General features: G+C 38.3%; 1 protein-coding gene across 1 annotated transcript in view; it reads right to left on the bottom strand.

Annotated features, from left to right (window-relative positions):
* Positions 1 to 15,752, bottom strand: part of LOC122814881 — a 1,525,389-nt gene that overhangs the window by 1,104,631 nt on the left and 405,006 nt on the right. Inside the window, exon 8 of the mRNA XM_044087155.1 lies at positions 4,320 to 4,493. Within this exon, the coding sequence (XP_043943090.1) occupies positions 4,320 to 4,493 (174 nt within the window). The remainder of the gene's footprint in view (positions 1 to 4,319; positions 4,494 to 15,752) is intronic.

The raw sequence follows: 15,752 nt of genomic DNA, 5'->3' as shown, positions 1-15,752 counted from the left end.
TAACTTAGTAATTTTGTTATGTGCTACTTTGTTATTTGGTTTTGCCTCCATTTTTATCTTTTCTATTTTTTGTAAGTCTAAAAGTTCTTTGTCCCACTCTTTCCTTTTTATAAGGTACCAAGATTTTATTCTACTATATATATATATATATATATCTATATATATATATATATATATATATATATATATATATATATAAACTTTAAAGGTGGCCCATAGTAATAGTATCAGTCACTTTACCATTATCATTTGTTTCCATAAACATGTCTACTTCTTTCTTTATCCATTCCCCAAAGTCTTTTAACTTAGTTATGTAAGCAGGAATTCTCTGTAGAAATCTTAAATCATCTGTATGCGTAGTTAATGTAAAGTTTATAGCATTATGGTCTGAAAGTGGGACAAGTCATTATAGATATGTCATTTATTTTAGAGTATACATTATTTGATACAAAGACCTTATCAATGTTTGTTTGTGTACCAAACTGATATGAATAGTGAGTATAAAATAAGGAATAATGTTCTCTTAGACCATATATAGCTTTAAGGATCATCTGTTTAGTAAAGTCGTTTAACTTCTTGGCTTGAGATGTTAGTTTTATTTTACAATTTTTGGAAGTATCATTGCCTGATAATAGGCTGTTAAAATTACCTGTTGCTATAATTTCCCCCTTTTGCATTTAAAGTAATCAGGTCCAGATATTTGTCAACATATTTAGTACTCAGTCCTGGTATCAAGTATGTATTAATTAATGTATAATACTTCCTATTGATTTCCAAACTAACCGTCCTTAGCATCCCATCTTTATCTGAAATTGTATCTATAATTCTTGGCATAGTATAAGTATTTTTCCATAGAATAAGAGTGCCCCTTCTCTTCGTCTTAAAACATGAATCAGCGAGAATGGTATAGCCATTGAATGAGTATTTTTGTAGTTCACTTTTTAATAGCTGGGTTTCCTGTAAAACGATGATCTGGGCTTTATGCATTTTGATATATTTAAGCAAACAGTTCTTTTGACATTATTGTTCAAACCATTAAGATTTAATGATAAACATTTATAAGCCATTGACTATAATGTGTATGTTATTACTAAGTGAAAGATATTTCTTCTGTGTTGACTTGAAATCTACTGAAAACTTACTTATAATGGATGCATAACATGTATTAAACACTACTTTCAAAAACCCAAAACTATTTACAAACACATACATGAAACATAAAGTTTCTGATTTAGTTAAAAACTTAACTAAACCATCCATCCACCACCTCTCCAATACCAAAAGACAGACATTATCCATCTCTGCTTAGAATATAGTATAAAAACAAAAAAGAGAAGCATTATGAAAGCAACTAAAGAAATCTGAATCCATGAAATATACATTAGAATGAGAGTGTCCAATATATCTCAAGCTATATGAATATGTCACATATGATAATAGCACCTCTAATACGTAGCTATGCCAGAAATACACATCAGATCAAAGTATGTATAAACCTTAGAAGCTGAAGGTTAATAAGAAACATCAGATGATTTAACGATTTTGTCAGTCATCTAGCTAACATTTTTCATGTAAGGATCTGTTGAATATATATATGTATATATATATATATATATATATATATATATATATATATATATATATATAAACACTTATTACAACATAACTATTATATTTTGCAATTATACACATATAACTCATAAGTATTAACAATATCTGTGTTGACATCTTTCATCAGGAAGGGGGGAGAGAGAGAGAGAGAGAGAAAAAAGGGGGCCTCACAACCCTCTGTTAAAGGTTTAGTTATGTAACATGAGACTGATGTTAATATGCATAATGAGTTTTCTAATGCAGCTCCTAGTTCACTTGATGTCATTTAGTTACTAATGGTGTCACAAAATCTTCAGAATGTATGCATCTATAAGAGAACATAGGCATTTTAAAGGAGTTAAACACTTTTATCAGAACTAATTATTTACCATTTAAAGTATCTAAGTGAAGGATAACAGAATTTCAAGAGAAAAGAATTCTAAGTACAACCATTTAACAAGTTCAAAAGGTCAAATGATGTCATCACTGTTGTTTCCTCAAGCTTATGGAATAGCATTCCCTAGCTTAAATCTTTATTCCAAATCAGTTATAATTAATGTAATATTACATTGGATCACACCTATTTATATATCTGGCTGGAAAATAATATGGATGTTTATAGAAAACAAAATGAGAGTATCAATCAACCTAGAGACTGAATCTATACCTAGTTTAATTCAGCTTTCTTTTTTAGGTGTCTTGAAAAGACAGATAATCAAAAATTAATTATCTCACCTATCTATAAGATACTAAGAGAAGACACTCTAAAGTTTGACTCAGATTTTTGGAATTACTATGTAAAGCTTAATGGGGAACAAATATCTGATAAATCCAAATATATATATATATATATATATATATATATATATATATATATATATATATATATATATTGAATTCTACATATGGTACCTCTTCTTTTTTATATTGGAGATTGTATACATGGAAATTTATGAATAGGTGTTTCTATAGTCCACATAAAATAAATCTTATACTCAAACACAGTGACAGTAAATGTTGGAAATGTGATGAATTACTAGAGGCCAACTGGATTCACATGTTCATTGAATGTAGAAAAGTTGTTCAATACTGGAAAGACTTCAGATATTCTATAAATGCTTTATGGTCTGATAAGTATATTTCTAACTCACTAATCCTACTCAGTGTTCCTATACCTAATGTAATACCTAAATCTCAGATTCAGTTACTCTGATCAATTCTTGCAATTGCCAGAAAAGCTATTACTTTGAACTGGAAACGTAAACAAGATTTTATGTTTAAGGATTTTATTAATTTAGCAAAAGTTGTTTGTAAAAAAGAACTGCAAACCATTTGTTATAGAACTCATAACATTACTCATAAAAAAATAGCATGGCAAAAATTGGAAAACCTTTTGAACAAATACTGATAACTTCTCATGGATAAAATGATTGTTTATCATGGATTAATATAAATATTGTAGTTTTGTTATTGTTTTATTGTATTTGTTATATATACATGTGCGTATGTTTATAATAAAAACAAAATAAAAATGTTTTTGAGAGAAAACTTGGTAGTGTTTTGTAAAAAAAACAATAGTAAGAAAAATGTGATAGGTTTATCACTCAATGTATTCTTTATCATTGAGAATAATTATCAGCGTTTATACCAACATGTTTCAGCATATAATCATCAAAGTAAACTACTAAAACAATATTTCATGGGTAATAAAAAATAAAAATGAGGTGAGACAACATTCAAGCTAATCATCTCAAAAGTACTGATATTATTTTTTCTTTGTGAATAAGAAACACAGATCAGGTATGGTGACATTTAAGCTTCTTGATAACTTCTGATCCAAGGCTTGATCGGACAATAAGAACTATTCAACTGGAGTTGGAACTTCTGAAGGCAAACAAGCTGGTAATGTTATATAGAGTTAAGCTTGCTCTTTGAAAGACATTAGTACAATCTAAGAAAACAATTTCTTGATGGGCTGAGATCAGTTTTCATGCAGAATCAGAAATGCTGTCTAGAAGTTTAATAATTACATTTTACAGAATTAGCAGAGGGAAGTAGACATTGGAAATAATATAGAGAATGCTACTTTGGGGGTGTAGAGGGTTAAAGGCCTGACTACAATGTAGATGACCCTGGACTGATTAGTAACCTAAATGACCAATATAGCAAACTTAGGCATGCCTGTCATGAGAAAAAAACTGGTGTGCCTTAGGTGAAGCACTTGTTTAGCATTGATTAGCCTTGTTGCAGGTGAGAATAGTGTTTCTGATGCTCAAGGAATGATGCCTTCAGAGCTAGGGAGGACATATCCTGAAGGCGGCAAATCATTGTCTGTCAAGTATCACAGTATAAAGTCAACACACTAAAGGAGTAGGACTTAAGAAAAACTGCCCTGCAAGCACATGTCCATGTTTATATTCCATTTCCCGACCTGTCAACAGCTGCAGTGGTCCCAACCCCAGGGCATGTTTTTTTTTTTTTATTCAATTACCTCTCAAGAAATTTAGTCCATTAGTATTGTTAACTTTACAGTGACACTGTCACTGAGAAAGCAAATATCAAATAGCTTATAATTTCTTACGCTGTGGTGACATACAAATTGTTGAATCATGTCATATGAAATTAGGAATATCTTGTCACCAGTGAAAAATTATCTGAGGTCCATTATTATATGTTATTTAAAATGGTTGTTGATACCTTTTTTCAATAAAACAAAAACAAAACCTCACCTCCACATGCGTTGGTAATATTCCATTCAGCGCTGCCACTTTCATTTCTTTTACAATATATATAGTTCACAAGGGGTTCATACCCTGAATTACACTCAACAGTCCAATTGGTGCTGGTACGTAAAAAAGTTTCATTTGTATTGATGTTCTTTATATGCGTAAAACTGCACATTTCTAGGAAAACATAATACAAGTTTAATCAGTAAAGTTTAGTCAGTAAAGAAGAAATCCTGGACAAAGTCATAGGTTCATAGATTAGTACTAGGCTAACTGCCCTTGTGAGCCATTTTAAGCCTAGCCAGTTATCCCTTGTGAGACTCAAACCCTGCACCTTGTGTTTGTAAGGCAAACACCTTTCTAGTCCTGACAGTTTCCACATCACATAACACATGGGAAAATGAAAGGCTTCCATACTTAGATCTTTGGTCTACAGAATCTCTTCAGACATTTCAGAGGTAAATGGACCCCCCACCCTAACATACAAACACACACACACTTTTTCTTTACCAGGTATTCAACCTTTAATTGAAAGAACGAAAAAGCTATTTATGGCCACTCCCGGGCAAGTTTGTCAAGGCACTTGCTCTAGTTTTACCAGCTGACTGTAGAGAGTGAATCCCTGGTTGGTCCTAACACTCCTCCCACCTTTTACTTTACCAACAATTTAATCTTTAACTGAAAGGAACTAAAAGCAATTTATGTACACTTCTTAAGGCTGTCAAGGAATGCATTATTTCTGAAACACTGTTCCATGTTTTAAAATAAAGCTGCAGATTCTCAAAGATTCTTTACACCTCAGCTTGGCAGAGGGAAGTTTAATAATATCTGTATTAGATCTTGTATTTATGTTGTGACTGCTTTTCCAAGTATGTAGCAGATCAAGCAGGACTGGGTCACTTACAGCTTTTTTTAGGCTCACCACCATTCCCATAACTACATCAACCTCTGGTCTAATAGAAATATTTATCACTGAACTTGAAATAGTACTCAAGATGGTATCCATCAGATGAAAAGCCAGGTTAATTTTGGAGTTATCTTGTGTGTTTAAAATTTTTTCTGAGCAATTCTAATCCTTCCTGGTATGGAGTGGAGGTAATATTGTTTGTCTTTTCAGCTTTTCCTGGTAAGGGGTCGCCACAGCGGAACTCCGGTCCACTAATGATTGGCAGTAGATTTTTATGGTGCCAAGTTGCCAGCCCAATGCCCAACCTTCAGCGAAGGCACGCCCATTCACGCATGTCTTTCGGAGGCCGCTCGACCACGGGGAGGACATGCAGACTCCACACAGAAGGGACTCCCTGCACACTCACTGAGAATCGAATGGGAGAACCTCTTGCTGTGAGGCAACAACGCAGCCCCTGCACCACAGCGGCTATGGGGTGGAGGTAATACAGTCCCTTAATATATGCTATAACAATCGGTTTACTATTGAAATGTCAAACGGCACAACATCGACTGTACTATAGTCGAACATGGAAGTTCAAAAATAGTAATGTCGATGACAAAAAAACAATCTAGGACTGTGTTTTAACATGGGTCGAGGTAGGGGAGATGTTTGTAGTTCTGAATAATACTGAACACCTACCTCGACCCATGTTAAAACCATTCCTAGATTGTTTTTTTGACGTCGACATTACTATTTTCGAACTTCTGTGCTCGACTACAGTACAGTCGATGTAGTGCCGTTCGACATTTCAATAGTAAACCATAAAAATCAACAGTATTCCTTAAATTCAAGTTTTTTTCAAGTCTCCAAAAATGCCCTTAGTCTTTTTTGAAACACTAAATTCTAGACACCAGTTCTTAGAATATTTTATCAAAGAATGCTAATACCTCAATCGTTGAAGAATTAATTGTAATTGCAGGTTTGAACTTGACATGCTAGATTATCGTCTATTTTAGAAGTCCTGAATCAAGCTGGTAATCTGTGATGACTGATTTAACTCTAGCTGGACAGAATATTAACGATGATTTTAACAAAATATTGCAAATCACAACATAGTTCTTTAAAATGTAACTCAAGGTAGTGTCTTTCTAAAAATCATTATAATCAGAAAAAGATTCCATATTATGTTGGCAGTCAAAGTACTTTATGAATTTAAATAAAACGTTAAACAAGAGCAAAGTAAGGCTCAATTCTAATATTTAAAACTGGATAATTTATTAAATAGACAGTTGATAAGCGCTTTCGCTATATGGTAGCTTCATCAGATCACATATACACATTTAAACAGACTGCTTAAATACTGTAATGACACATGTGATGCATTCAAATGAACCAATCATTGAAATACATTAATTAGTCCCTTTTAGATTTATAGCAGCAATGCATAAACCACATAAGATACTTTAAAAAAAATACTTTAAAAATATATATACATATTTCTTTCTAAGTACTTTTCATCCAATTAATACTTAGTCTAAATATATCATATCATAAATTATAAATTCATCATATCATAACTTTCTAAATATCTAAAATATATGAACAATAAGTTACACATAAAATATATACAAACCTACATATAAAAATGCACAAAATACATATATATTGAACAAGTAGAGAGACATATGTATATGCATATGCGTATATACTTATTATAAATCCTAAAATGCCTAAATTTATTTAATGTGTCTACGTCGCCTGAGCACCGGCTTGATTGATACCTTATCATTTAGTCCTGAACCTCTATCTGCTTTCAATAAAATGATCCACTTGTTTTCTTTTTCTTCAGTATATGTCACTATATTACCCCCTCTTACGTTAGGCTCAATCACTTCTAATACCCTAAACTGAAGCTCATGGTGAATGCTGTGTGAGACAGTATGTTTAGCTAGAGCTATTTTCCTGGATACTGTCAACCTTATGAATTTAATTTGGTTGAATTTACCACAGTTTTTCAGCCTGCATTTGTTAAAGAAGCTCCATCTGTTTGTTGCAGTACTGCTCTTAGATTGTATTAAAAAAATAATATTTCTTAACCTCCTCTGATACTGCAAAAGCTGTTCTAAGTTTGCTAAAGTTCTTCTGAGTCTGCCAAAATATTTCTAAGTTTTGCAAAGTTTTTGTGTGTTGTGAACATTTTTCAGGATTAGTGAACTTATTTCCAAGTATTCTTGATATTACAAGAATTCATACTTCTGTTTCAAAGCATGTGTTACTGCTTGAACCCAAACCCAGTTTATTTTACATTAAGATGGTTCTCTGGACTCTGGTGGGGGCAGTGAGCTAATTTCAGCTCATCCAATGTGGTATCTACTGGTCAATAGCTTATTGTCTTTTTATCTGATTAGCCTGAGGGTTTAACTTCATAAAAGTCTTTCATCATGCTGGTATAAATGCCTCGCATTTGTAGATCACACAAACGAGGCTCACCATGCTTGCATATAAGTAAACCTCTGCAGTTTAAAATTCTCTACAGGAAATGCCCTCCATAGTCTCCCACTGTTCACAGATGCTCAAATGGCTGCCAGTTTGTGCAGATGGGTCATCTAATAGTATACTACTAAGCACTCTCACTTTGACCTTTAAGTGACTCTCCCTTACTCTTTCCCATCTAGCAATTGTGTTTCCTTGCATTACATAGCATAGGCTAGATTCAGACCTGCTGAATCTAGACTGTTTGGTATCATTGTGCTCTTAAACCAGCCATCTTACATTCAGACGGCCTCCCTGCACTCTTGTGGCAGTTGTGTGTAGCTCAGGACACATCAGTTTTGTGGATTGCTGGAGAAAGGCTCAGTTTGGAACTTTGCCATTGGTAGTTGTATTAAAACTGTTTAAATTTGCCTTTATATAAGCTTGTCATTTGGGCGGGTTTGTGGTCAGTCTACCACAGCTGCTCAATGTTTGGCAACTTTAGCCAGAGGTCTGGAATGCATCTGCACTGAAATCAAAGAAATCCACTGAAATAAAACTTGAAAAATATATTTTAAATCAGCACTGCACTTTGTTAAGTGTGTTTAATTGAATTACTACTTCATTGTTGTTGTTTGTCACTGTTTTTACTCTGTACTTTGAAACTGTGTTTCCTTGCCTTATATAGCATAGGCTAGATTCAGACCTGCCAAATCTAGACTGTTTGGTATCACTGTACTCTTAAACCAGCCATATTACATTAAGAGGGCCTCCCTTCACCCTTGTGGCATATGTGTGTAGCTCAGGACCTATCTGAGTTGGATTTTGCTGGAGAAAGGGTCAGTTTGGGGCTTCATTTTTGCTGTTTGTGACTACGTCCAGCTAGCCTACGTCCTGCCCAAATACCACATTCAGAAAAATCCTGCTACAATGGACAGGCAGTTTCCCATCATTTCTCCTTCCAGCTTGATTGATATGAACACCTTAAGGCAACGTAGCAATTGCTTCATGTATACTGTCAACCATTTATTCCTATGCAAACATGCGCCCTATGTGAGAGATGCAAATACACTGTGGAAATGGAGTCAATTCTCTCATGTAAAAACAAACCAGATATCAGCACACACTCTTCAACTCTCATGCAAACTTCACCTCTCACACAAAATAAGGTCACAACACATAAACCTACATACATGGAGGGACTCACTAAAAGCCTATGAAAAGAACAGAGACCTCCCAAATGCACATCACCCACTCTCACCACTAAGCAAAAAGAAACCACTAGACATATCAACATACACATCCGTGTCTCAACAAATAAGCCCCTAAGACAGAACACACCAAATGTCTTGGTTATAGGTGACTCCATAGTGAGACACACAGATGTCCCCCTCACCAGGCTTGACAAGGAGAAGGTCACAGTCAGCTCCTATCAGATTCCAGGTTCTGACAAATTAAGTATGCACTCAAATCATGCAGCAACAAGTATTATGACTCTGTCATAGTCCATGTTGGATTGAATGAGCGGAGACTTACCTCACTGGATTATACGAAGAGAGACATGATGAAACTCTCTGATTATGTGTCCCAGACAGTTATGTCCCTAGCCCTAAGCAGTATTCTATCCTCACCCAAGATGATACCACAATATAAAAAAAAATGACTGACTTCAACAATTGGCTCAGCTTATGGTGTCAGTCCAGGGGAATCCAGTGTCTGTGAGCCTGGGAGGATATAGTACACAGATGTCACTGCTTTGCTAGAGATGGTATGTACCTGTTTCCCCTAAGCTTTTGGATACTGGCAAAGACCCTTGCCTCCCTCATAGTGCCTTTTTTAGGCAATGTCAAAACAACAAATTTTCCAATGTAACAAAATGCAATCAGGTCATGCTGCTTAATGCTAGGAGTTTAAATATGAAACTGCACCCCCGGAAGCCCTCCTCACCTTGGAGGATGCTGACTTCTGTGCAGTTACCAAGTTATGGTTCAAGGCCGTGCAAGGCTACAATGCCTTCTACACTTTCAGACCTCAAAATGAGCATGAAGGAGCCAAAGGTGGAGGTGTATCCACCTTCATTAAAACCAAATACACCTCAAGACTGATCAAACAGCACGACTCTCTCGAACTACTCCATGTCCAATTAACTACTGGGAAAGTATCATGCCAAATCATTGCTAGCTATAGATCCCCTACCATGAATCAGGATAAGCACACCGCCTACCTCAATTTACTGGAAACTCTCACCATACACCCCAACACTCTACTCATTGAAGATTTCACCTATCCTTCCATAGACTGGAGGACATAACTGAGCAAAAACATGCTTGCCCAGAGGTTCCTGTACTTTGTTAACACATAGTCTGCAGCCCCACTACGGGCTCTAATGTTCTAGATATACTACTCACCAACATGGAGGGTCACTGTACTTCCCCATGTGTGATGCCCTCCCTGGTTAGGTCAGACTACAGATCAGTCTTGTTTGAAGTAACTACTGGAACTGACACAGGAACAAAAGTTATAAAAAACTTTACCAAAGCTAACTACAGCCTACTATGTGATGGTATAAAAAGCTTCATACTGCCTGCAATTGCAGACATCAGTGATCACTGTGCAGAATTTTATGCAAATGCCCTGTACAAACACTTAAATGACTGCATAAACTCTGCTGTACCTGACCAGATCAAAACCAGGTCTTCCTGTAAAAACAAACCACTGTGATGGACCTCAAGTATAAACAGATTATATAAAAAGAGGAAGAAACTTTTGTCCAAAAAACAAGAGGGATATCACTCTGCAGAGGAAAAGTTCCATACTAAGCCTAAACAAGAAAATCAGAAATCTTGTAAAGTCTTCTAAACCAAATTATGAATTAAAATCCCATCCCTAACCAAGGATAATCATAAGGCATTCTTTAACTTCATACAGAGCCTAAAAGAGAAGGCAAAGCTCTGTGCCGAACTCATTGTGGATGGGACCAGTCATGCTACACTTGAAGATACTGCCCACCACCTAGCTGACAGATTCAGTGCAAACATCACCCCCCCTGACGATAGATGGTATCCCTCACTGGTAAGATCAGACCATAAACTAATCTCACTGGATATTCACATCCCGACCCCACCCCCTGCCCAGAAAACCACAGTGAAAAACTTCTCTAAAGCAAATTTCACACTCCTCAAAAGCGAGGTGGAATCCTTCAAAGCCCCTGGGCCTGTGGAAAATATGGCCCAGACCGCAGAATCCTTTATAAACACATTCTATGAACACCTTCAGGAATGCATGGATCATGCAATCCCAAATAAAACCAAGACCCAATCCTCCAAAGGCAGACGTCCTGTCTGGTGGACCCCAGCCATAAACAAACTATACAATAGAAGGAGGAAGCTACTAAATGATAGAGCAAAATCCCAAAAAGGGAAGGCATCACTGATCAGTATTAGCAAAAAACTACGGGCACTCATAAAATTGTCTAAGGCCAGCTTCGAGAGAAAAATTGCACAGGACACTAAGGATAATCACAAGGCTTTCTTTAGGTATGTTAGGAACCTGGGTGGTAATTCCCAGATATGCTCAGAATTAGTCCAAAATGACAAAAAATACACTGAACCCACAGACATTGCCAACATCCTAGCTGACAGGTTCAGTGCAAACTTCTCCCCTCCCACCAAAGGGCAAATATCTATCCCAGCAGAGTGCTGCCCCCCTGACATCTCAGATGCTCAGGTAAGAGCTGCCCTCTCCAAAGCAAAAAACACAGCATCAATGGGACAAGACGGTGTCCTGGGCTGCGTCCTACATGAACTCCAAGAAGAGCTAAACCCAAACATAAAACTACTGTTCAATCTCAGCCTTACTACAGGATATGTGCCCAAAGAGTGGCGTGCAGCAACAGTGGTCCTTCTCCATAAAGGTGGTGCCTCAACGGATCCTGGAAACTATCGCCCCATAAGCCTGACTAGCTTGGTCTGCAAAGCTATGGAAAGGATCATCATGGACATCATAAATAAAGATATTGGGGACCTACAGACACTGGATCCTACCCAGTTCGGCTTTGTTAAGGGCAGATCCTGCCTCTTAAACCTGGTTGATTTCTTTGAAACAGTCACCAAGGCCATTGACGAGGGGAAGGTGGTCCACACAGCCTACCTGGACCTCACAAAAGCCTTCAATACAATACCCCACTCGGGCATTATAGATAAGCTCACCAGCTTAAATATAAACCCCTATGTCACTAGATGGATTGCAAACTGGCTCAAGGACAGAACCCACATGGTTAGAATTGCTGGAGCCATGTCAGACTCCAAACCAGTTACAAGTGGTGTCCCACAAGGCTCAGTCCTGGGACCTCTCTTGTTCGGTATATATTTCTCGGAGGTACAGGCCAACATGGAAGGACTGTGGCTGACCAAGTTTGCAGATGACCGCAAACTGGGTGCCATAATCGACTCTCCAGCCGACACAAGCATCCTCCAAAAGGGCCTCATAGAAACAGACAAGTGGTGCCAGAGCCATGGCCTCAAGCTAAATGCCAAAAAGTGTATAGTCATCCCCTTTGGCAAAAACAAAGTGCCCACAAATTACCACATAGGTGGTAATCCATTAAGTACAGAAGAAGTAATTAGGGACCTGGGGACCCAAGTTGATAGCAATCTCTCATTTGACAACCACATGGCCAAAGTGGTTAGAAAAACATTTTATATAGCCCACCTAATCATGAAGGGATTCACATCTAGATCAGGGGAGGTCATCGTGCCTCTGTACTCATCCCTCATCAGGCCCATAATTGAGTACAATGCCCCTTTTGGGATGTATCTTACCAGACACCTACAGCAACTGGAAAGACCCCAAAAGTACCTCACCAAGAGGATCAAAGGGCTCAAACAGATGCCATATGCTGCCCGGTTAAAGAAACTCCAGCTCTACTCAGTGGCATACTGCCTGTTCAGAGGCAATCTGTGCCTGATGTATAAAGCCATGTCCAACCTGGAATTGATGGACATGCTGCACCTCAGAAAATCCAAATCCCATCGAGCTATGCACTCGAGAGACTTGAACCTCAGCACTGAAATAAATAAGACATGCTGGAGGGACAGATTCATAACCCAGAGGCTCCCTTCACTCTGGAATAAAATCCCAGTCCAGGTTAGGCAGAGTCCCTCGTTGACTCTCTTCAAGAGGAATCTTGATGAGTGGATGGGAGATCATAGGTTTACCCTGGGTATCACTTCTGTGTCACTGTTAGACAGAGGCACAGTATACTAACCTCGCAAAAGGGCATAGCAAAATAAATTCAAAATGGGTGGCGAAAGCCAAACACATTCTGGCTAGGCTTATAAATGCCCTAGGGCAGATAGCCTAGTATGAACCTATGAACCTATGAACCCTATCCCCACCTACAATATCTCAAAGCATAACTGATATCAGCCCTATGTGACTATCTCTAGAGAACAGGTCATCTCTATGCTCATCAAGACCCAATATATGGCCTCAGTTGGACCAGATAATATCCCAGGTTGTTTACTAAACAATCTAAAACAAGACCAGGCTGACCCACTTGGCATTCTCTCTTTAATCATAGCTTAAGAACTAGCTATGTTAGTGCAGAATGGAGAACAACAACAGTAACCCCCATGCACAAAGGGAAGCCATCAACTGACCCTGGGAACTACAGTCCCATAAGACTAATCAACCTTGTCTGGAAGGCCATGTAAAGAATTATCATAGACCTTATCAACAAGGACATAAGCACCCTCCAAATGCTGGACCAACCCAGTTTGGCTTTGATAAGGATCATGTTTATTAAACCTAGTAGACTTCTTTGAGATTGTCACCAAGGCCATGGATGAAGTTAAGACAGTGCACACAGCCCGTCTCCATTTTACCAAGGCTTTTAACACAATTCCCCACTCTGGCATCATTGAGAAACTCTCACAGACGGGGATTATATGTTCATAGGTTCATAGGTTTTTAGCTGTGTACTAGGCTAATGGCCATGGAGCCTTTACAAGCCTAGCCCATAGGATTACTCTGGTATCGTGCCACCTGACATTAGTTCCCAGTGCCTCTGTCGAGTAAAGTCACTGGAGTGATCCCTGGGGTGAATTTTCTATTTCCCATCCACTCATCAAGATTTCTCTTGAAGAGGCCCAGTGAGGTGCTCTGTTTGACATGTATGGGAAGTCTATTCCATAGAATGGTCAGGCTCTGGGTTATGAACCTGTCCCTCCAGCACGTTTTGTTGATTGTGGTAATAAGCTTGAGGTTTCTGGAATGTGTGGTGTAGAAGGATTCAGATTTCTTTAGATGTAGCATTTCTAACAGAGCTGGGTCGGACATTGGTTTGTAAGTCAAGCAGAGATCACTTCTAAGTAGGCGATATGAGACAGAGAATATTTATAGTTTTTTGAGTCTGTCCATACAGGACCAGTGTTTAAGGCCTAGGATCCTCTTTTTGAGGTACGTTTGTGGCCTCTCCAGTTGTTGCAGATGTCTAGTGAGGTACATGCCAAATGGGGCATTGTACTTGATGATTGGCCTAATGAGGGAAGAGTAGAGGGAGAAAATGACTTCTTTCTTCCTGGATGCAAAACCCTTAATAATGAGATGTGGCACATAGAAGGACTTTCTGACCACAGTGGCAATGTGGTGGTCAAAAGAGAAGTTGCTGTCAACCTGTGTTCTCAGATCTCTTATAACACCTTCTGTGTTCAGTGGACTGCCATCAATGTGGTAATTCATGGGAACCAGGTTTTTCCCAAAGGAGATGGCGACACATTTTTTGGCATTGAGCCTAAGGCCATGGTTCTGACACCAGTCTTTGGTCTCAGTGAGGCCTTTCTGTAGGATGTCAACATCACTTGGGGAGTTAATAATAGCTCCCAACTTTCAATCGTCTGCAAACATTGTCAGCCAGAGTCCCTTCGTGTTGGCTTGGACTTCACAGAAGTAGATACCAAACGTGAGAGGACCCAGGACCAATCCCTGTGGGACTCCACTCGTGACTAGTCGGCAGTCTGACTTGGCGTCAGCTACTTTCACACTGTGGGTTCTATCTGTGAGCCAATTTGCAACCCACCTAGTGATATAGGGGTTGATGCCCAGCTTAGTGAGTTGTTCTATTATTCCTGAGTGGGGAATGGTATCAAATGCTTTGGCCAGATCAAGATAGGTTGTATGAACCACCTTGCCTTCATCCACATCTCTGGTGACTGACTCAAAGAAGTCAACCAAGTCATGCAGGCATGATCTACCCTTCACAATTCCAAACTGTCTGGGATCCAGAGTTTGGAGATTCCCTGTATCCTTGTTATTAGGTCCATGATGATGCATTCCATAGCTTTGCATATCAGACTTGTCAGGCTAATGGGCTGATAGTTCCCAGGGTCTGTAGTCAGTCCTCCTTTGTAGAGAGGGATGACTGTAGCAGTGTGCCATTTTGTAGGGACAAAGCCTGAGGTGAGGTTGTGACTGAACAGGGCACACAGGTGAGGTGCCAGTTCACTCTGTAGTTCATGTAGAACACAGTCAGAGATATTGTCAGGTCCCATAGAAGCTGTATTCTTGGCCTTGGACAGTGCTGTTTTAACCTGTACAGCAGTAATACTGGGTGCCTGGCAATCTACTAGTATTGTGATTGGTCCTTTGGGGGGGAGGAGTAAAGTTGGCACTGAATATGTCGGCCAGTATATTGGCAATATCTGTTGGCTAAGTATAGAAAATACCATTGTGCAGTAACTCAGAGCAAATCTGGATATTGCCATGGAGATTCTTTGCATAACTATAGAAGGCCTTCTGGTTGTCTTTGCTATCTGCTGCAATTCTGTTTTCATAGCTAGCTTTAGAGGATTTGATGATGGATCTCAACTTTTTGTTGAGGCTGATAAGGGAGTTTTTCTAGTCTTGGAACTTCACCTTATTCTGCATTACTTTCCTCCTTCTGTTAGAGTTTGTTTATGGCAGGGGACCACCAGGTTGGCTTCCTTTTTTTTTTGGAGGAGAGTGTCTTGGTTCTTTTGTGTATGGAGATATCCATGCATTTGTGTATGTGTTTGTACAGTGCATTGGTATATGAT

The sequence above is a fragment of the Protopterus annectens genome, chromosome 1.part1 (genome assembly GCF_019279795.1).
Source record: "Protopterus annectens isolate FY-2018-M chromosome 1.part1, PAN1.0, whole genome shotgun sequence".
NCBI classification, from domain to species: domain Eukaryota; kingdom Metazoa; phylum Chordata; order Ceratodontiformes; family Protopteridae; genus Protopterus; species Protopterus annectens.
This window is presented reverse-complemented; position numbering and strand designations above follow the sequence as displayed.